At 51.9% G+C, this 20,117-nt stretch overlaps 13 protein-coding genes across 13 annotated transcripts; 7 read left to right on the top strand and 6 right to left on the bottom strand. All coding sequences in view use genetic code 12, as the record gives it.

The window, feature by feature from the left end:
• Positions 1-244: 244 nt before the first annotated feature.
• Positions 245-1,934, top strand: IMH3 (IMP dehydrogenase; the record flags this gene model as incomplete). The annotated part of the gene is made up of 2 exons (XM_034156382.1): positions 245-698; positions 820-1,934. The coding sequence occupies 2 exons, from the start codon at positions 245-247 to the stop codon at positions 1,932-1,934; spliced, it is 1,569 nt and encodes a 522-aa protein (XP_034011854.1).
• Positions 1,935-2,016: 82 nt separating this feature from the next.
• CRG1 (Crg1p) lies at positions 2,017-2,835 on the bottom strand (the record flags this gene model as incomplete). Its single annotated transcript, XM_034156381.1, has 1 exon — positions 2,017-2,835. The coding sequence occupies one exon, from the start codon at positions 2,833-2,835 to the stop codon at positions 2,017-2,019; it is 819 nt and encodes a 272-aa protein (XP_034011853.1).
• A 75-nt stretch (positions 2,836-2,910) lies between these two features.
• SCP1 (Scp1p) lies at positions 2,911-3,522 on the top strand (the record flags this gene model as incomplete). The annotated part of the gene is made up of 1 exon (XM_034156378.1): positions 2,911-3,522. One exon carries the CDS (start codon positions 2,911-2,913, stop codon positions 3,520-3,522), a length of 612 nt encoding a protein of 203 aa, XP_034011852.1.
• A 112-nt stretch (positions 3,523-3,634) lies between these two features.
• On the top strand, positions 3,635-4,348 carry DIURU_003598 (uncharacterized protein; the record flags this gene model as incomplete). The annotated part of the gene is made up of 1 exon (XM_034156377.1): positions 3,635-4,348. One exon carries the CDS (start codon positions 3,635-3,637, stop codon positions 4,346-4,348), a length of 714 nt encoding a protein of 237 aa, XP_034011851.1.
• Positions 4,349-4,389: 41 nt separating this feature from the next.
• Positions 4,390-4,917, bottom strand: DIURU_003597 (uncharacterized protein; the record flags this gene model as incomplete). The annotated part of the gene is made up of 1 exon (XM_034156376.1): positions 4,390-4,917. The coding sequence occupies one exon, from the start codon at positions 4,915-4,917 to the stop codon at positions 4,390-4,392; it is 528 nt and encodes a 175-aa protein (XP_034011850.1).
• A 226-nt stretch (positions 4,918-5,143) lies between these two features.
• On the bottom strand, positions 5,144-6,847 carry DIURU_003596 (uncharacterized protein; the record flags this gene model as incomplete). Its single annotated transcript, XM_034156375.1, has 1 exon — positions 5,144-6,847. One exon carries the CDS (start codon positions 6,845-6,847, stop codon positions 5,144-5,146), a length of 1,704 nt encoding a protein of 567 aa, XP_034011849.1.
• A 753-nt stretch (positions 6,848-7,600) lies between these two features.
• On the bottom strand, positions 7,601-8,419 carry DIURU_003595 (uncharacterized protein; the record flags this gene model as incomplete). Its single annotated transcript, XM_034156374.1, has 1 exon — positions 7,601-8,419. One exon carries the CDS (start codon positions 8,417-8,419, stop codon positions 7,601-7,603), a length of 819 nt encoding a protein of 272 aa, XP_034011848.1.
• A 597-nt stretch (positions 8,420-9,016) lies between these two features.
• On the bottom strand, positions 9,017-10,612 carry DIURU_003594 (uncharacterized protein; the record flags this gene model as incomplete). The annotated part of the gene is made up of 1 exon (XM_034156373.1): positions 9,017-10,612. One exon carries the CDS (start codon positions 10,610-10,612, stop codon positions 9,017-9,019), a length of 1,596 nt encoding a protein of 531 aa, XP_034011847.1.
• Positions 10,613-11,372: 760 nt separating this feature from the next.
• LSP1 (lipid-binding protein) lies at positions 11,373-12,308 on the bottom strand (the record flags this gene model as incomplete). The annotated part of the gene is made up of 1 exon (XM_034156372.1): positions 11,373-12,308. The coding sequence occupies one exon, from the start codon at positions 12,306-12,308 to the stop codon at positions 11,373-11,375; it is 936 nt and encodes a 311-aa protein (XP_034011846.1).
• A 436-nt stretch (positions 12,309-12,744) lies between these two features.
• DIURU_003592 (uncharacterized protein) lies at positions 12,745-13,014 on the top strand (the record flags this gene model as incomplete). Its single annotated transcript, XM_034156371.1, has 1 exon — positions 12,745-13,014. The coding sequence occupies one exon, from the start codon at positions 12,745-12,747 to the stop codon at positions 13,012-13,014; it is 270 nt and encodes an 89-aa protein (XP_034011845.1).
• A 436-nt stretch (positions 13,015-13,450) lies between these two features.
• Positions 13,451-14,185, top strand: DIURU_003591 (uncharacterized protein; the record flags this gene model as incomplete). Its single annotated transcript, XM_034156370.1, has 1 exon — positions 13,451-14,185. One exon carries the CDS (start codon positions 13,451-13,453, stop codon positions 14,183-14,185), a length of 735 nt encoding a protein of 244 aa, XP_034011844.1.
• A 536-nt stretch (positions 14,186-14,721) lies between these two features.
• DIURU_003590 (ethanol metabolism protein) lies at positions 14,722-15,312 on the top strand (the record flags this gene model as incomplete). The annotated part of the gene is made up of 1 exon (XM_034156369.1): positions 14,722-15,312. The coding sequence occupies one exon, from the start codon at positions 14,722-14,724 to the stop codon at positions 15,310-15,312; it is 591 nt and encodes a 196-aa protein (XP_034011843.1).
• Positions 15,313-16,179: 867 nt separating this feature from the next.
• Positions 16,180-18,357, top strand: RTS1 (protein phosphatase 2A regulatory subunit; the record flags this gene model as incomplete). The annotated part of the gene is made up of 1 exon (XM_034156367.1): positions 16,180-18,357. The coding sequence occupies one exon, from the start codon at positions 16,180-16,182 to the stop codon at positions 18,355-18,357; it is 2,178 nt and encodes a 725-aa protein (XP_034011842.1).
• Positions 18,358-20,117: the final 1,760 nt, after the last annotated feature.

Raw genomic sequence — 20,117 nt, 5'->3', positions numbered from 1 at the left:
AAAAGCAACCAAACACACTAAGATTATCGGTAACCGCAGCACTAAACAAGACCACAGACACGGTCGATTTCACTCTTTCACTTCGGACTACCCAGCCACGGCCATCGCTTGCGCCATCCTTGCTTAATCCCTAATTTACACGGTATGGCGATGACTTCCTGCACATAACCAAAATAGCTATATAAGCAGTAGCTGCCTCATCGCGGAAAATTGGCAATTGCCCATTGCCCACCCCGACACAAACATGTCTCAATTTGACTGTGCCAAGGCCACTTCGTACCTCAAGGACTACCCCAAGAAGGACGGGTTGTCCGTGCAACAATTGATCGACTCGTCCAACTTCGGGGGGTTGACCTACAATGACTTTTTGATTTTGCCTGGTTTGATCAACTTTCCTGCCTCGCAAGTGCTGATCGAAGCCAAGTTGACCAAGAAGATCACCTTGAAGGCTCCCTTCGTGTCGTCGCCTATGGACACCGTTACCGAGCTGGAAATGGCCATCCACATGGCGTTGTTGGGGGGTATTGGTATCCTCCACCACAACTGCACTCCTGAAGAACAGGCTGAGATGGTGAAGAAGGTGAAGAAGTACGAAAACGGCTTCATCAACGACCCCATCGTCATCGGCCCCGACTTCACCGTGGCTGACGTGAGAAAGATGAAGAAGGACCTCGGGTTCTCGTCGTACCCCGTGACTGGTAAGTGTTCTTTGCATGATGATCAAAAAATCATATATAACTTTCGTTCTACCGATCATTTCATCAAACGATGGTGTGGAGACCTTTTTTTCCTGACATAAAGATACTAACAATACTCTAGTTGACGGTAAGGTGGGCGGCAAGCTCGTGGGTATCATCACCTCGCGTGATATCCAATTCATCGACGACGACTCGCTCAAGGTCGAGACCGTCATGACCAAGGACCTCATCACCGCCAAGAAGGGCATCTCGTTGTCGGAAGGTAACGAGTTGTTGAGATCGCTGAAGAAGGGTAAGTTGCCCATTGTCGACGACAACGGCAACCTCGTGTCGCTCATCTCGTTGACCGACTTGCTCAAGAACCAGGAATACCCCAACGCCTCCAAGTCGTTCGACTCCAAGCAATTGTTGTGTGGTGCCGCCATCGGTACCATCGACTCTGACCGCGTGCGGTTGGAAAAGCTTGTCGACGCTGGTCTTGACGTCGTTGTCATCGACTCGTCGAACGGGTCGTCGGTCTTCCAGCTCGACATGATCAAGTGGATCAAGCTGACCTACCCTCACTTGCAAGTGATCGCCGGTAACGTTGTCACCAGAGAACAAGCCGCTTTGCTTATCGAAGCCGGTGCCGATGGTTTGAGAATCGGTATGGGTTCGGGTTCGATCTGTATCACCCAAGAAGTGATGGCCTGTGGTCGTCCTCAAGGTACTGCCGTCTACAACGTCACCGAGTTCGCCAACAAGTTTGGTGTCCCCTGTATGGCTGACGGTGGTATCGGTAACATTGGTCACATCACCAAGGCCCTCGCTCTCGGTGCTCTGACTGTGATGATGGGTGGTTTGCTCGCCGGTACCTCGGAAACCCCCGGTGACTACTTCTACCGTGACGGCAAGAGATTGAAGGTGTACAGAGGTATGGGTTCGATCGACGCCATGCAACAAACCGCGACCAACGCCAACGCCTCGACCCTGAGATACTTCTCGGAATCCGACAAGGTGTTGGTGGCCCAAGGTGTGTCTGGTTCGGTCGTCGACAAGGGTTCGATCACCAAGTTCGTGCCTTACTTGTACAACGGGTTGCAACACTCGTTGCAAGACATTGGTGTCAAGCTGTTGGATGAATTGAGAAAGAACACCGACAACGGCGACGTCAGATTCGAATTCAGAACCGCCTCGGCTCAATTGGAAGGTGGCGTGCACGGTCTCCACTCCTACGAAAAGAGATTGCACAACTAGACACTGTAGAGCTCAGCAATGGGTATATATCAAGAATGAAATTATGAAACTATCGGATTCACACTGTAGATCTATTTTAATTTTAAGGTTTGTGGTAGACGATCTGGCCGTGGATGATGATGAATACTGAGTTAGGGTCTTGGGCCCAGCTGTCCCAAGCTCTAATCGTCTTATCCCATCTAGCCTTTTCTCCCTCATAATCGACTTCGCCACTGGTCTTGATCCGTGCAATGTACATATCAGCCCAGTGGCGACGCTTGTCGGCGTCGGAGATGCACCATGTCAGTGCCGTCACATCAAGGTTGGCTTGTTTATAGCCGGCTTTGATGCCGTGCAGCTTCAATGCCCGCCCCGCCTGAGTCTGTGATGTCAGGTTGGTGTTCTTGAAGTCAAAGTAGGCCATGATGTCGGGCCGGTACTGTTCCGGGTACACCACCGTCGTTTCCATATCAGCATCAATGACAAGGACGTAGCCACCGGGTTTACACACCCGGGCCATCTCCGCAAGACCCTTGACAGGGTCGAGCAAGTGGATGACCACCTGCAGGGCAAACACCACGTCAAAAGTGTCATCGGGGAACGGGATCTCATAAGCCAGTCCCAATTGGAACCTCACCCGCGACTTGACGTCGTCGTCGTTGGTGGCCTCCAAGTTTTTGTTGGCAACATCAATCAATTCCTGAGTCGGCTCGATCCCCGTGACTTTGTTCACGTAGTTGGCAAAGTCAATCAGAATCAGCCCGGGGCCGCAGCCGACGTCGAGGAGCGACTGGTCCTTCTTGAGGTACGGGAGCACAAACGGCACCGCATTGGCGACCTTGCGCCAGTTGTGGGTGTCCAGAACCGACAGCTTGAAGCCGGACTTGTAGTACGCTTGATCTTGAGGGTGGTCGTTAGCCATGGTTTATGGGGAAGTGGTGGGTTACTTCTAAAATTAAGTCACTATCATTCGCAGCCCTCATGTACCCTCGGGTTGATGACGTCACCTCCAGCGCTCGAACGCATCTCCCCTCAGCCCACTTCTAAACGTCATATGTCTTTCAACTACTCCCAGCGGTATCCCGAACCGCTGAAGCACACCCAGCAAGCAGCCACCAATCTTGACCAGGATGTCAATGCTTCTCGAGCTCAGCGCTACCAGGAAAAGCAACCCGAAGTAAAGCAATACCTTGTCGATGTGCTTGGAAGCCAATTGTTCGACCACAAGTTCGGCGACCCCCAGCTTAAATCTACAGACTTGATGGACGTGCTTCACGACGGCGAAGTGTTGTGTAAGCTTGGCCAGAAAGTGTCGGTGCTGGCCAATCCTACGACCAAGTTCCGCAGCTCGAAGATGCCGTTTGTGCAAATGGAGAACATTCTGTTCTTCCTCTCCCTTTGCGAAGCGATCGGTGTACCTCACGATGAGATATTTGTCACTGTTGATATGTACGAGCTGAAGGACCCTTATCAGGTGATCTTGACGTTGATGTCGTTCTCCCGCCAGGCGCAGGCGCATGATCCGGCGACGTTTACGGCGATGATTGGTCCCAAGGTGGCCAAGGCCAGACCTCAGATCCCCACTAAACCCCACCGACTTAAAAACTAAAGTTAATCAAGGATTAGTTTCAAACTTTTTAGGTGCTTAATAGATATTTAGAAGTATGATATAACGATGCGGCTTCCCTATGTGCGCGTATGGAGATTTTGTGGAGAAGTCGATGAAGCGGAGTCTCGAACAGTTCCGATGTGATGACGACGCAACGCTCCCACCAAGCAAACGACAATTGAAACCGAAACCTGAATTTAAGGATTTGGCTCCATCGCTTGGTGACAATCTTAAAGTGATATTTGTCGGGTTTAACCCCGGCCACCAGCTGCTGATCACGCAACACCATTACGCCCACTTTACCAACCGGTTCTGGAAACTATTCAATCAAGCTGATATCCTTCACACGTGCTGCGATGATGTGCCCGATAAGTTCTTCCCCACCAAGCCTGAACACGACTACGACCTCGTACCGTTTGGGGTAGGGTTCACTGACCTTGTACTTCGGTGTACGCGACGAGCCGATGAGCTTAGTGAAGAGGAGAAAATAGCTAACATCGAGAGACTATTTCGAGAGTTTAGAGAGTCAGATGTGGCCCATGTGGCGTTTATCGGGAAAGGTATTTGGGAAGTGGTGGTAAGGTACGTGTGTGCAAAACAACCCCATTTGAAGTATAGACAAGTAATGGCTGATTTTGAGTGGGGGGTACAACGAGGACAGGTAGCTGAATACGTGGTGGCCCAGTGCCACCCCACAATGAAGATGCACGTGTTTCCCAGTACTCTGGGACTCGTCACCGCGCTTCTGAATGACGAACGATTAAAACTATGGCAGCGACTAGCCGAGGCGATTAAACAGTCGGGGCCTAAACTCCCAGTAACGTAAAGGCATTTCTATGACAATATATACAAGTAAAGGTTGGCATTTTACTTCCACACCTGGTTGAAATACAGGTCCAACTCCTGGTTAAACTTGGCGATGGCGTCCTCGCTGCCCTCGTCGCCATAGCGGCCGAAATTATTCACAAACGCCCGGTCGATGATGAAACGGATGGCATCACACTGTTTCACCAGGTAACAGTCCAGGTAGTGCATTCGCTTCAAGGCGTCGGATGTGAGAGTGGCACACTGTTTCGCTCGGTCAATCTGTTCCCGACACGGGTCGGTCAGCCAGTATTTCGCTTCTTTGAAACACTTCAGCACCTGTTCCTGGAGCTCGGCACAGTTGATTTGACACACGAGCTGGGGGCGGTTTTTGCGGCGGTACTCGTCGAGCTCGCTGCTGTAGTCGGCGTGTTTAGCCAACACCTGGTTGACCCGCTGCTGGTGCGGCGTCATCTCCAAGATCAGCTGGTTGCTCTGTTCGGGGTTGGCATCGTGGAAGAACTGCTGGACTTCGGGAGCCAAGTCTGCCGTCACCTCCTCCGTCTGTTTCTCCCTAGTGAACGGCCACATGGTTGGGATGAGTGCGACTGGTCCCAGTTGTGGAGACCACTACCTAAATGGGCACGGCTAACTCGAGCTAATGGAAGAGAATGCTGAATATAAGATTGTGACTCGTTGTTGGATACCTTGAGAGTTATCTAGGAGTCTAAACATTAGGAGCTAGGGAGCAGGTGTACTGAAACAGGCCCTTAACCGAATCATCAGTTTGATCGAAAAAGTCTCGTTATTTCTCTATTTACAAAAGATCCAAAAACCCATCGTCCTCCCCCTTCTCCGTACGGAGCTCGGCAATGTGCTTCATCCGCTCGCGTTCGACCCGGTCCCAGTGGGCCAGTTTCCGCGTCCGGTACCAGTTCATCAACCTTTGCTGCATGGCCTTATTAAGACTCCACTTGTTAATCACCGGCTCACACTCGTTCACCTTCAACGTGAGCGCCTTGTGTTCAACTAACTGGATCAATGCCATCGAGTACACCTGGTCGATGGCTCTCGCCGGCGATCTCACCTTACCCTTAGTGTCAGCCCGAAGATTGTATGAGTGCTTCGACTGGTGCACTTTGGCGTACACTTGTCTCAAGTACCGTAAAAACTCGTACATCGGGGTAGGGTCGTTGTCGACTTTGAGCTTGGTGACAAGGTAGTAGTAGTAGTTTTTCGCCACGGCAGCAGAGAATACCAGCTCCCCGGGCACCTGGTTTTGCGTGTACATGTTCCAAATGTGGGCGTATGTGTCGTCCCGTTGCTTCTTTAGCCGCCCAAGGTACTGTAAGTAGCCCAGGTAGTCGAAAGAGGCATCGGCCTGGGCCTCGGCGAGCGTACGATGACGCTGGGTAGAGTTGGTGTGCTTGAGGTAATGTTGTAATGCCATGTCGGGTTTGTACCGCGTCAGCACGTGGACCCAGTGGAAGATGGTCTCCCAGAAGCTGCGGGCGTGTCTCAGCGACACGTCGATGTTGTAGTGGTCGCGGATGGCGTTGATGTACTTCATGCCTTCAAAGAACTCGTGGTTGTAGCTGAAAGCATCGACGATGGCCTCGAGGGTTTTGAGGGTAGGGTATTGCGGCAGTCCGAGCTTCACTGGCGCCGCCACGAGCTCGAAGTTCTCGTCGATGCCCCAGGTCAGCTTAATCAAGTCACAGATATCTCGAGTCATGTGGTAGTAGCCCATCAGCGCCACTAACGTGGTGAGAATGTCATTAGATAACACTTTTGCATTGGAGGGAGCGACGTACCGCAGAATGAAATCGCTTAATAAGTGGCGGAACCCTTTGTGTTCAGCTTTGAAAAATGACCATAATATGGGAGCATCAGCCACGGCGGGGTAGAACTCTGATTGCGATGGCCACATCCGCGAATCACCGCCACAATAAAGCTGGAGCTTAGCCACCCATAACGGGTAGGTCATCGCCTCAGCACCCAACGTCCGGTCGAACTGAGTGAACAAGTAATCACACAAATCGCGCTTATTCCACCGTTTCTCCAAGATGATAAGATTTTCGAAATCGCGAGGACTCAACTGGAACGAGCCGCTGAGTCCCTTCAGTTTATCGCCGTAAATGTGGTAGCGAGCGCCCAGAGCCCCCACATCCGGTTGGAGGAGTCTCAGGTAGATTTCCCGCACCGTACGGGCAAAGTACAGCGCCTCGTGGAACTGGGCGAAGCGGAGGGTTCCCGGTTTCGCCCGCGGCCGGCCGTCCTTGCCCTTGACGTTATCTAGCTTCACCAGCTCCAGAGCGTACCGCTGGAGCATTTCCACCGAGTGGTCGACGAGGTAGCGCACGGCCTTAGTGATGCCCTCGGGACCGAGGATCTCAACGAGTTTGGCGTGATTATCGAGCAAAAGCTTCGCCAACGCGTCGTAGTTCTTGTCCTGGTGGATGAGCATGTGGATTTCCTGGCGCATCTTCTGGGTGGTGGACACGGAGTCGAGGTCGACCATGGCGGGGACGTGTTTGTACTCTTTGGCGTACCAGTAGGAATGCTTCAGCGGGGTGGCGACGGTGGCCGGTTGGGGTGATGTGGCGGGTCCCAGGTAGGGGCGGGACACCGAGCACCCCACCCCTAATCGCAGGGAGACGTTCCGGAGCAGAAACTGTCGCACCAGCGGCCTCATCCTAGGGGGTGGTTATCGGCTGCCGGTGATGGAGATTTTTCAGCGCGAGCCCCGATTGAAATCCGGAGAGATCAACGAGATGAGGGGAGATAGGAAAGAACTAAAATTTAAGCAGCTACTTTTGAGTAGGGTTTATCAGTGTTTGAATGACTGAATGATTCGGTTGAAGTAAGAAAGTTACCATTTTTGTTGGTATAAAATTGAGATCCGGGTAGACTGAGATTTAGTAGTTCTCGACAGCCAAACATTACTTGTGATATGAAATTATGGCAATATCTTTACTTGGGGACCGCCCTCCTTATAACATCAGAAGTTAATGAAAATCGAGTACATTTTGATTTTAAAGGATGGTTGTTCGAATATAAATATGCTTCAATTGGTAAAACTGACTCTCTCCAGATAAGTTGATATTTAATCAAATCTGTTGAATCGTTCTCTATAAAGTGACCCTATATTTGACTTGGTTTTTCAAACGATAATAGCGGCCCAGCATATTGGACTTAGTCGAAGTTTTTACAAGTAATGTCATAAGTTACGCTTTACACCAAAAGAAAAATGATCTGATTCATACGTCATTAACTAAAGCTTCACCTTGGCCATGTCGTTGACAAAGTCGCCGGTGATGTGGATGGAGTTGTACTGAGCAATGTCCTCCAAACCCTGAGCCACCAGCAGCCCATCGTACATGCGTTGCAAGTGGTCCTTGGTGCCCTTGATGGCCCACTGGCGGTTGGTGTTGATGTCCAGACCCAAGTCCTTGCAGTATTGCAACCCCAGTTCCAAGTCCTTGGCCACGTGGGAGACGAAGCCCAATTGGACGGCTTGTTGGTGACCCCACACTTCCCCAGTTAAAGCGTATTGACTCAACAACAGCTTGTTGCCGACAACAGAAGGCAACCGTTGCAACGAGCCGATGTCGGCACAGATGCCGATCTTGATTTCCCGGATCGAGAACTTGACGTCTTCAGTGCACACTCTGATGGTGAAGCAGGCGGCGATGTCGAGAGCTAATCCGTAGTTGATCCCGTTCAATAACCCAATAGTAGGGGTGCGGATACGGGTGGGGGTGCCAATGCAGTACTGGAAGTCACGGATGTGGTTGTACAAGTGCTTCTGGCGGTCGGCAAGCGACCCCGAGGTGTTGCCCATGGTCGACATCGCTTCCTTCAAGTTGAGCCCCAGCGTGAACGCCTTGACCACCGTCGACAGCACGAGGATGACATTGGTGTCGGGGTCGGCGTCCAACGTGGTCAAGATCTCGTGGTAGTCCTGCCAGTCTTGTTCGGCGAATGCGTTGAGCGTCTTAGCGTTGTTAAGCTGGACGTGGGCGAACCCCTCTTCGATTTCTTCGACCTTGTAGTGGGCGAACTTTTCGTAAAACTTAGCGTCAAACGGCATGGTGATTTAAAAGGGAAAAGTTGAGGGGGAAGTGGTGGGAAATCGGAGGGATTGGAAATTGAGGAAAGCTGGGGTATTATTATATTAGCGGGGGAGGGGGGGCAGCGACACAGGGCACGCAACCTTACCCGAGGCCCAGCGATCCTCGGCATGTGAACTCCGGCATAACGGTTATACCATTCACCGACCGATGAGGGGTCCGTGTTGATAAAAATAAGCTACTATTTGAGTTAGAAGACCATCCTGTATTGCTCAAGATATTTGTCATAGTCTTTGCTTGGCGAGTATCCTATTCCTCTTAATGCTCATATCCTCAAATTGGCATTCAAATCAGAGTCGTATTTATATTTCTAGTATCAATGCTAAATCATAATAAAACGAGCGGAACTGGGAAGCGCAGTGTTTTGTAAGAAGTTAATTGTGAATAGTAGATATCGGGTGGCGTCGTAAATCAGTTTAGGGGAAGATATCGTCGTGTGTATGCCTGATTAATAAATATCATAAAAGTTTCAGAAATGCTCTCAGAGGTTAGCGAGAACGGAAAAAAAGGTAAAAGGGTATCAAAGAATGTCCACAGCTAACCGACACCGAGCTTTTTCAATGCAAGTCGTATCGTTTAGCGTGAGCCTTGGCGTCCTCATCCTGCGGAGGCGGCGGTTGAGGACACATCTGGTGGGGGTGGAGCATGGCATAGTTAGTGGGCAGGGCGAACATCGGCATCACCGCCTCCGTCAGCGGCGACATCTCGCTCCCGTACATGGCGTAGTTGATGACGCTCTGGTGTTGCGGGGTCAGCATCATGAGCATCGGTCCCGAAGCCCCAGGCACGGTGTTGGCGCCTTTAATGGGCTGCAGCGGCGGCGGCATCGAGCCGTAGCCAAACCCCAGCGGCGACACCCGCTCAAACACCTTGTCAAGGATGAACTTGCCGTTAGGCGTCAGCAGGACATGTGCCATCTCGAACAGGGTGTGTTCGGTGGTGTGGTTCTGATGGGCCAGCATCATGCTGATCTCTTTCGATGTATTGCAAGTGACATCACTTTTCGCCGGAGGCGGAGGAATGGCGGGATTGGCGGTGGGAGGAGCCTGCATCATTTGCTGGTAGCCAAAGTTCGCTGGGGGAACGACCATCCCCGCTCCTAGATGAGGTTGTTGAGGAGGCTTATTGGTGGGTGGGTTTGACTGTTGAGACGTCAGCTGTGGTCGCTGCGGCGGCCGCTTTTGCTTATTCTTTTTCAGTTTCAGGTTCATCAAGGTGTGGACATCAGTAAACACAATCTGGAATTTGTGGTTTGCCGGAGCCGTACGCTTCGGCGGTTTAGGGTTCTTGTTTTTCTTAGCTGTTTTACTCAGGAAAGTCCCCATCACTGGCGGTGCCTGGTCAGTAATCTTTACCTGGTCTTTTTGTGGGGTAGGCAGCGGGGGGCTCTCGTCGTCGTCGTCATCGTCATCGTCGTCATTATTGGCTGGTTCGACGTCGGTTTCATTCAGACGGATCGCACTCAGCACGATAAGTGTCAGCGGCAGCAGGTCGGGGTCTCGTTGGGGTGTTTCCTTTACTGGCGGCAACGCGCCGCCGTGGGTATTAGTGATATCCCGGAGCCCCCGCGACGGTGTTTTCGATGGGGTGACTTTAGTCTGGGGTTTATGGCTGATGCTGAGCTTATGGCGTGATCGTGGCGGGGTGTCGACCTGGTTGATGGTGCGTTTCGATGCCAGCTGGAAGTTGAATTTGGAAGGGGTCAGGGCATCAATATCCTTTTGGTTTAACGGCAGATCCATAAAGAAATCGTTCAACTGGAGGGTTTTGTCATGGAAGGGCGTGATATTTGAAAGCTGGTGGCTGATCAGGTTCAGTGCCACCAGCAATGGGATCTGGCAGTTGTGGCTTAAGAACGGCGTAAGGTTGAGTCCCTGAGCATAATCGACGGGGCCATGGTCTTTGTGAGGGGTCAACGAGAACAGGATGTCCTGAAAATACGTCTTGGATACGTAGGGAGTGAGTCCCGTAGCAAAATGAGGAGCAGCGGTCGACGAGGCCGGGGCCGGGAGCGCCGACGCCAGTGGTTTGCGGGCCGCGGCACCCTTAGTGGGCTTCTCTTTGGCGGCTTTGGCTACCAGAGGCAGGTTCTGGTAGATGAGAGGGTCGATGAGGTTCCTCAGCGGCAGCAGGTTGAGGAACTGATCGGACATCGACGAGTAAACGGTGGGTGTGTGGTCGGCTAGCGGAGAAGGGTGCAAGATGGAGTCGCGATCGCTAAAGGATAAACAAACAAACCGCGGAAAAACCAAGCGTGCGCCTACCAGAATCGCATCGAGGCGAGTGCGACGAAGGCAGCGGGGCGGCACCCCGGGACAAACACGAGCGCTCCCGCCGAAAATCAAACCTATACAGGCGGTGTCTAACGGCGCTCTGCGAAAAAAACAAAAAACAAAAAAATCAAAACAAAATAGATAAGTACAGATGTTTGCACAGCCAGGGTGTGCCCGCTGCAATTGGTCCGCACCACCTTGTTAGCGCATATGGCACCATTTTGAGCGACACACGGTAGCTGCGAAAAACGACACCAGTAGAGCTGCGAGCGACACCTGAGCAGCAAGCGAGACATTTTTTTGGGTAAGTAGAATAAACAGTGTGACCACTGGGGGAAGGGGCTTAGTTACATAACCCGACATGAAATGTGAGCCTTGGGGCGACGATGGGTAGCTGCTGTCACCACCGCGACAACGACGATGGTTGCTAATTGTCGCGTGGTCATTCATTTTTACGCATCCGGGATTATGGTTGCCGTTCACCACCTATGGTTGCCAGGTAGTGTTGCGGGTGCGGGTGATAGTTCCTGCAGCGATACATAAAGTATGGCTGCTAAAGAGATGACTACGACATTGGGGGGTTATATCGTTCAAGCTTTTGATTGAGAAAAAATTAGCATTACACAGAAAACTTAAAGTTTTAGGCGGCAACCGCGTTGCCGTTTTCATTATCCCATTCCTTTTCGGTGGTGTGCAAGTTTTCCGTCTCTTCGGCGAGGTCGTGGACGTCGTATTCGTCGTCGTCGTGGGCGGCCATCGACAAAGTGGGTCTGACGGCGGCGGAGTCGAAGGTCCACGAGGCCAAGGCGTTTTCGGCGTCGATGATGATTTGCTTCGAGGCGTCGTAGCCGTCGTAGGCGGGTCTCGTTTCACCGGGAGTGACGGGAGTTTCGTCCAACAATTCAAGGAGAGCCTTACCGTAACCAGCAATAAGGGCAATCTTTTCCGAGTGTTCTCTCAACGAGTCGAACTGGTAGTTGTAGGCGACCTTGAGCTTTTCTCTGGTGATGTTCAGCAATTGCGCTTCCGCCACCAACGACTCGGCTTCGGCTCTGACCAATTCTTGTTCCAACACGTTGATCTTGGGCGATTGGGGGTCCTTGTACTTCAAGTAAGCAATTTGGTCGGTGATCTTTTGCTTTCTGTCTCTCGAGGGTTGCACCGAGGCTTCAATGTCACGGATCGACTTCATGGTGATACGGTACAAGTCGTATCTGTCGATGAATTGGTCTTCCAATTCGCCGGCTTCGTAGAGAAGGACACCCAACTTGTCGGTGATGTCGGAAATGTCGTCGTCGTTGCCTTCACCCCACAACGACAATTGCTTGGCCACTTCCTTTCTTTCTCTCGAGGTGAGCTCGATCGATCTCATCAAGTTCTTTTCCATCTTGATCAACGCCGCCAACTTTCTCAGCAATTCGGGGCCCATGGCACCGGCGGTTTGTCTGCGGAACGAGTTGGCCAACGAGCCACCGCCGAACCACCGGTTCTTCGTCGACGAAGGGGGAGGGGGCGGCGACTGCATTTGCGAGGCCGTCGGGGCTCTCAGCGATCTCAACGAGTAGGTTCTATGCATGGGGCAAAAAACTGGGTCAATGGGAGCAAATTTCGCGCTCGCCGGTGGTATTTATACTGTGGGTAAAAATTTCACCATTATTGATGCACGTTGAGGAATAACCCGCCGCGTCCGAGGAGGGCAGGGTCAGACAGGGGGGCAGCCGCAGCCGCGGATGCCAGTACAAACAGCTAATTATAGGCGAATTTAGGGGGATTATACCTACTAGAAGTTGATTTGGCCCGTGATTGGGCTGGTTCAGCCCTGCCTTTCTGTGCCTACAACGGCGGGCGTGGCCGTAGCAATCATAACCCCCAGGCGCGCGTGGCTGGCTGCGTGGTTTTTTCGGCAAGGAAAAATCGTCGAGTCACCCCCCACTTTAGATTATTTATCTTTGCGGCATTGCCAGCAGGCGATTTAGTCAACGACGGACGAGCAAAAAAAAAAAAACCTGACGATGGATTTTATGTTTTTTTTGATTGGATGTAAGGAATTCAACTCCCCGTTGAAAGACGTGGGCAGTGTCGCCTGCTACTGTGGCCGCTGCCACAACCAGCTGGCCCACGCCATCCGCTCCATCAACACCATCACGTTGTTCTTTATCCCAGTGTTGCCGTTTTACTGGAGCAAGCAGCTTCGCTGCTCCATCTGTGGGGCAACGGGGCCCCTCGACAACCTGACGATCGAGCTGCTAAAAAAGGGCCAGCCAGTGGCCATAGCGGGATGACATACGATAAATATACACGAGGGTCTCGAATTGAGTCCCCGTCACCAGAGGAGAAGGGGGTATAGGGGCTATGGTGGCGGGGTTTGCGGGGGCGGCGAGGCGTGAGCACGATTGCTTGATTAGGTAGAATGCTTGGATGACGTCATTGCTTGCCGTGGGTGTCAGTCCACGAAGGTTTCCATGCACGCATCGCGGGTTGCACTTTAAGAGTAAACGGCAGGTCGCACGCCAGGGCTAGCAACACTACGAGGAGTTTCGCGACCGCCGCAGCTAACGCCGGTTCACGTGACGATTAATCTCTCTCAGACTTATAGTTTTTTTCTTTTTTTCTGATAGCCCGAGTCGAAATCGCTTTTATCGCCGGCATCGGAGAAGCACCAATCTCCTCCACCCTTATCCCTACTTAACCCGACCGTTCCACCCCCTCTTCGACGTAATGCCTACCGTGTTCCACCGGTACACTGCGTTGGTGAAAAAGTACCCGTACCGCGTGAATGCCCTTACGTCGGGGCTCTTATTCGGGCTTGGGGACTACGTGTCGCAACGGCTTTTCCCTGATGCCAACTTACACCACCATGATCCCGAGGCCCACCCGGCGGTGAACATGTTCAAGCTGGCTCGGTTCGACACCCACGACACCCCATATAACTACCAGCGGACGTTGCGAGCAGTGGTGTACGGGCTGGTGGTGTTTTCGCCCCTCGCTACCTGGTGGCAGACCCGGATGTTGCCCCGGATCCACTTCCCGATGCTGGCGTTCCGCCGCCAGTATATGAGTGCCACCACCCAGCGCCAGCTGCGACTCCACATTTATGACACCATGGCGCGGTTATTTGTCGACCAGATGACGATGCCCAGTCTCGTATTCATTCCCCTTTACAATTTCTGCATGGTCGCGATGGCTGGCTACGACCACCCGTTTGCCGTCACCAGGGAAAAACTAGAAAAGAACTGGTGGAACGTGCTTAAGGCGTCGTGGACGGTGTGGGGCGGGTTCCAGTTGGCGCTGTTGTTGTGGATCCCCGTGCATTTGAGAGTGTTGGCCGCCAACTTCTGGCAAGTCGGCTGGCTGTCGTTTTTATCGTACTGCCATAACAGCAAGCACCACAGTAAGTTATTGGACGAGTTGGTCGAGGTCAACGACCAGGAACTCTCCATCGGTTACAAATAGATACAGATACCAAGATACCAATAGATACCAATAGATAGATTTCACCTTAAAGTTACGGCATCTCATTTTCCCGATTGGGCACGTGGGAGCTCACAACACCATCAGGGAAAAAGATGTTTACAATTCGGTTGAAAACAGAAAAATGTCCTTATCGCTCGAGTCGATACGACAGGCCCCATGACGCCCGCAGGTGTGTATATCGCGTAATTTGTCCACCACCGTCGCTGGCTACCGGCAGATCCGAGACTCGTCTCGACTACTTGTGTAACTGCAATAAACAAACCACAGTATTTAGTTCAAGGGAGTTTGCTGACATAAGCAGACACCCTGTTGCCAACATGAGAGATGTCACATGAACTAAAGCCAATGTAACGTAGCCGACGATCAAGCGGCTATTGCCGATATACACTTGCCTAGCTTCTGTGCTTTGAGTAACATGCCAGCCGCACCACCCACCACCCGGTTTCGTTCGGAGTAGCCCTCCGCACATACTAATCGCCCGCGACAGCAATACAGAGCCAGTACCTCTCCATTAAATGTTTAAGCGATTGGTGGTTAGCCACCCGTTGGCAGCCAATATGATCCAGACAGGCACGCTCTTCGGGGTGGGCGATGCCATTGCCCAGTACATGGCGCCGCAACAACCACACTACGACTGGCCCCGCACCCTTCGAGCCGTGGGCTACGGTGGGGTGATCTTTGCCCCCATCGGCAACAAGTGGTACCACTTACTCGCCAAGATCAAGCCGTCAGCGTCGCATGCGGTGAATACCGGGTGGCGGGTGGCCGCCGACCAGTTGATCTTCGCCCCGTTTATCGGCATCCCCATGTACTATCTGGTGATGACGGTGCTTGAAAATAGGCACCCGATCCTACCGCGGATCGAGGAGCAATTGACCACCAATTGGTGGCCGACGCTCGCCAACAACTGGAAGGTTTGGCCAGCGTTCCAGGCGGTCAACTTCTTCTTTGTCCCCGTGCATCTCCGCTTGCTCGCGGTCAACGTGATCCTGATCTTTTGGAACACCTACTTACTGTGGACGCTCAACGCGAAAGACGCCATGATCACCCAGGAGGAGTTGGGGTTGTCTCGTGACACAGATGCCGCCGACAGGAAGACTGATTAAGAGATATAGATAGCCACAGAGAGATAAACAATTGCATAGAGGATTTTCCGTAAATGTCGCGATGTCTCCCCACGTACGGTCTCTGATCGTAGTAGGTTCACTGATTGCTTTTGTGGGGCATCCCGAGCCTAATGTCGCGTCATCAATCTTACGTTTAGTTATCTCGGATTTGGCTCGCTAGTGGAGACGGGAGGCTTTTTGATCTGCCCCAGCGGGGGCAATTGATGGCGCCATGATCCGAGGAGATTCTATAAAGAAGGAGACAATAGGTAGGGAATTTTAAGTGCTTCATGACACAAAAAATTAAGGTAAAATCATAGTTCTGAGTGGACTACACCGATTGCTCATTGTGTCGTAGCACATTTTGTCAAGTGCCGCTTAGACTTCCAGTTGAGGACAGTGGAGCCTGGTCGGGAAAAGCGCTACTGCGCCGGCAGCCCGCCCCTGGAAATGTGCGCGCGTTGGGGGCAACTTGTCATATCCGTGTTGTAATAAGGGTCACGCCACCACCGCCCTATAAGCCAGAAATCTCGGTAAATTTGTAGCTAGACTCCAGCGTTAGTGTAGGTCCACGTCAACTACACAAACCAAGCTTCAGCCTCGCCCCGGGTGGTCACAGCCGCCAAACCCCTTTCCCCAGTATTCGCGCGGTCGTGGCTGGCGATTTTCGCACGTCGACAATAATAACAAGTTGTTCACCAAATACCCTTGACCCCGCCACCAGTTGAGGACGCCTGTCGATAGTTGTTGAGCGTGAACGACTTTCCGCCTCCGTACTCACTGAAACACATCTGGGTGTTTGTTTCCTGCTTGTGACTCACGGGCCAGTATCTCCCATTCTCCCGGCACGGCCCTCCCCACCGCAAAATGATGAAAGGATTCAAGAACCGCCTTACCCGCAACAAGTCCCAGGGAGGTAAGGGTAAAGACAAAAAGGACAAGGATTCCAAGGACTCCAAGGACTCCAAGGACACAAAACCCGCCAAGGCAAAGGACGGCCAGCAGAAACCGCTGCTGTCGCCGGGACTGCTGGTGAAGCTGCTCTCGCCGCTGCCACTGACAAAACTGACCCCGTCGAACCAGGACGCGTCTCCGAAAATCGTCATTGACGACGCCCTGGGCCTGGGGTCGGCGCCCACCCCACAATTCGCCACGCAGCAGTCGTACCAGCCCCAGCCACCGCAAATGGTGCTGGCCAACGTCACCACTCCGGTGACGCCGACGCCGACGCTGCCCATATCCCAGGCGCTGCCGCAACTGTCGTTTGACACCAAAGCGCCCCACCTGGCCCAGGGGCAGCACCCCTTTGCACTCAACCCCAACATTTCCCTGCCGAACAAGGATCTGTTTGATATCGACTTAATCGTCACCCCTAAGCGTCATCTGAGCTCACGGTTTGAGCCGACGCTGCTGGAAAAGTACCAGGAAATTGTCAAATTGCCCAACTTTGACGAAGTATCGCCAGGGGAACAAATCCCGTTGTTCATCCAGAAAATCGAACAATGCAATATCATGTTTGACTTCAGCGACCCGACGTTTGATTTGCGTGGCAAAGAAATTAAGCGCATCACCCTTCAAGAGCTCATCCACTTTATCTCAAATAACCGCTTCACTTACACCGACGAAATGTACAAGCTGGTGGTGCACATGTTCAAGACCAATTTGTTCCGACCCATACCGCCGCCGGTTAATCCTGTGGGCGAACTCTTTGACCCCGATGAAGACGAGCCGGTGCTGGAATTGGCCTGGCCCCACATGCAGACAATCTACGAGTTTTTCTTGCGTTTCATCGAGCTGCCTGACTTCCAGCATCAAGTGGCGAAGCAATATATTGACCACGACTTCATATTAAAGATCCTCGAGTTGTTTGATTCCGAAGACCCCCGAGAACGTGATTGTCTCAAGACCACATTGCACCGTATTTACGGTAAGTTTTTGAGCTTGCGGAGTTTTATTCGTAAGCTGATCAACAATGTATTTTTACAGTTTGTCTACGAGACCGAACGGTTCAATGGGATCGGCGAGTTGTTGGAAATCTTAGGGCTGATCATCAATGGGTTCGCCTTGCCACTCAAAGAGGAGCACAAAATCTTCTTGGTGCGGGTGTTATTGCCGTTGCATAAGGTGAAGCTGGTCCTGTTATACCACCCGCAATTAGCGTACTGCATCGTTCAATTCTTGGAAAAGGACCCTCTGTTAACCGAAGATGTCATCATGGGGTTATTACGGTACTGGCCCAAGATCAACTCGCCGAAGGAAGTGATGTTTTTGAATGAAGTCGAAGACATATTTGAGGTGATGGAACCCACAGAGTTTTTGAAGATTCAAATCCCATTATTCGCCCAGTTAAGCAAGTGCATCGCGCTGCCTCACTTCCAAGTGCTGGAAAAAGTGTTGTGCTACTGGTCTAACGAATACTTCTTGACGTTAATCACGGAAAACGCCGAAGTGGTGTTGCCGATCATTTTTGCCCTGCTTTACGAGCTCACTAATCTGACGCAACCGGGGATCGAGAACGGGGTCATGCAACAGAAGTTGAGCAACCACCCCCTGGCGACGGTGGATGCCCACGGCAATCTCATCGACGCTGGTCTCGTGCTCCAGGACCTGAACCTGGGGATAATACCCCTGTCTAACGATGCCAGCCACCCCCACCACCAGTTACTCGCCGTCCACGCGCTGGTGCGTCGCGGCGACGACGAGAACGGCAACCATGGGCCTCAAGGCGAAATGACCGACGAAGAGTACTACGACTCGTTCTCGCTGATGCAGCAGCCGGAATACGGCTACGACGAGAACAACGTTTTGCAGCACAACCTGGCGACGCTGAATTGGAACCGTCTGATCCACTCGTTGGCATACGGCGCCCTCAAAGCGTTCATGGACCACAACCCGATTCTCTACGACCACTGCACCATGTTGTACCACCAGCTGTTGGAGGAACAGAAGCAGCGCGAGCTCGCCCGCAAGGAAGGGTGGCGTCGCATCGAGGAGTACGTGGCGAAAAAGCGGCAGGAACAGGCCAACCAGGCGCAGCAGGTTTAGATAAGTAACATACCATAATCGTACGACGTTTGTAATGGCAATGATCGCGGTAGTCAAATAAATTTCCACTAGTACCATCACCAACATATATAGTAGCGAGCGAGTTTTTGTAACAACCGTCGGCAACTAAATGGTACGCTTCTTTCGCTTCTTTAACGACGAACACTTCGAAAAATCCTACTAACTCGGTTCAAAGCCGAGTTCGGTACCTACCCCGCCAAATTTGATGACCAGCCAGGCGAACAAGTGTGCGTAGATGGCTTGCGCCATATCCACATGCGGTAGGCTTGGCGCTTTGTATGCTTCCACTTGGTGTTCATTGTTGAAGGGCTCGATGGTGGGGGATGACTCCGCATTGTCTAGCTTCCTGGTGCAAATTCTTCGTGAGTTGACGACGAGACCACCACAAGCAGTGATTGGCTATTGTTAATCGCTTGATAAGGGTTATGTGGCCATTGTAATGTGAACATCCCAAGCCGACAAGGGTAAATTTACCTGTCTAATGGTGGTAGTATTGGGGAAAAATTGAATCTCTTCACGCCACCTCAAAGTCCATAGTCTTGACAATATTGCCATCAATTCGAGTCGTCGTTAGAAACCTGCTGCTCATCGGTGAAAATTTTTCCTTGACCTGGTCATTCTTTTCGTCGTATAGGGCGTATAGGTGGACGTAGTGAGCGTCGCACCTGTACCCCGTCTCCGTCTAAATCTTTTGCATGAATCCTGCAAGGGCGGGTTGACAATACAACCCGAAGAGCGAGCGGGGCACGACTACGACCCGAAAAGCAGATATTCAGAGTTGGAAATGGACCAAAAATCATAGTTTGCTTGTATGTTGCCACAATCTAACAATATGGGCTTAATTCTAGAGGTTTTTATCGTCGTCATCACCCCCACCGGTCTCTGAACGGCTGAGGGGCACTGCATCTGCGATCGCGCATAAGCCATCATCTGGTGCGAGATGGCTGGCTCTTCCCAAAAAAATGTGTCAACAATACACTGCGAGCGATTTGTGGGGATGAACCGTCGATTCTAGTTGGACCAAGCTCTTGTATTGACTTGTCATGACCATATTATCCTTGAAATCTTACGGTTTTGGGCCTTTCAGCGTTATCCAGGCCTTCGAAGACAATGAAGAGAGAGTCGCCGTATCTGCACCTACGACGCCTTGAACGAAGTTACGAAGCCATTGAGGGGTAAAATTAGTCATGGCGGTGCTAATTTGCGGGATTTCAGCTCGGGTTACCCGCCCTGAAAAGGCCCAACTTCATCAGTGCCGCAGAAGTATAAAGCTGAGCAAATTTCCCACCTTTCAGTAAGATTTTTCTTACCACTTCCTGCTCCCTTAAAGGTTGATGCCATTTACGAACATTTGCTGAGTACTCTATAACGTGTGATTATCTGGGGTCCCGGTTTTGAGGGTGTGTCCCCACGGGTAGCCCCCAATAACTTTGTGTCTGTTAGACTCGAGGTATCGTTGTCGTTCCTTAATAGTCTTCATCGAGTTGGTGATGCGGCGGGGAAGTGGCCAGCGTTGTCTTTTAAGGCGGCGTCGATGAGCCATGGACCTGCTGGCAGCCAGCCTCCTAGGGGTCTGGAAGATGAAACCTGCACTTGATCATCGAGTGTGGAGTAGTCTTCGTAGACGGGCAGCCGGTTAGCTGAAACGAACGCACATGTTCAGTACGTGAAGCCGGCCATATCGTCTTAGCTTATTGGGGATCACTGATGACTTCGGTCGTGCTCCTTTTTTTTGTATC

Source organism: Diutina rugosa (genome assembly GCF_008704595.1).
Source record: "Diutina rugosa strain CBS 613 chromosome Unknown scaffold1_size794362, whole genome shotgun sequence".
NCBI lineage: Eukaryota > Fungi > Ascomycota > Pichiomycetes > Serinales > Debaryomycetaceae > Diutina > Diutina rugosa.
This window is presented reverse-complemented; position numbering and strand designations above follow the sequence as displayed.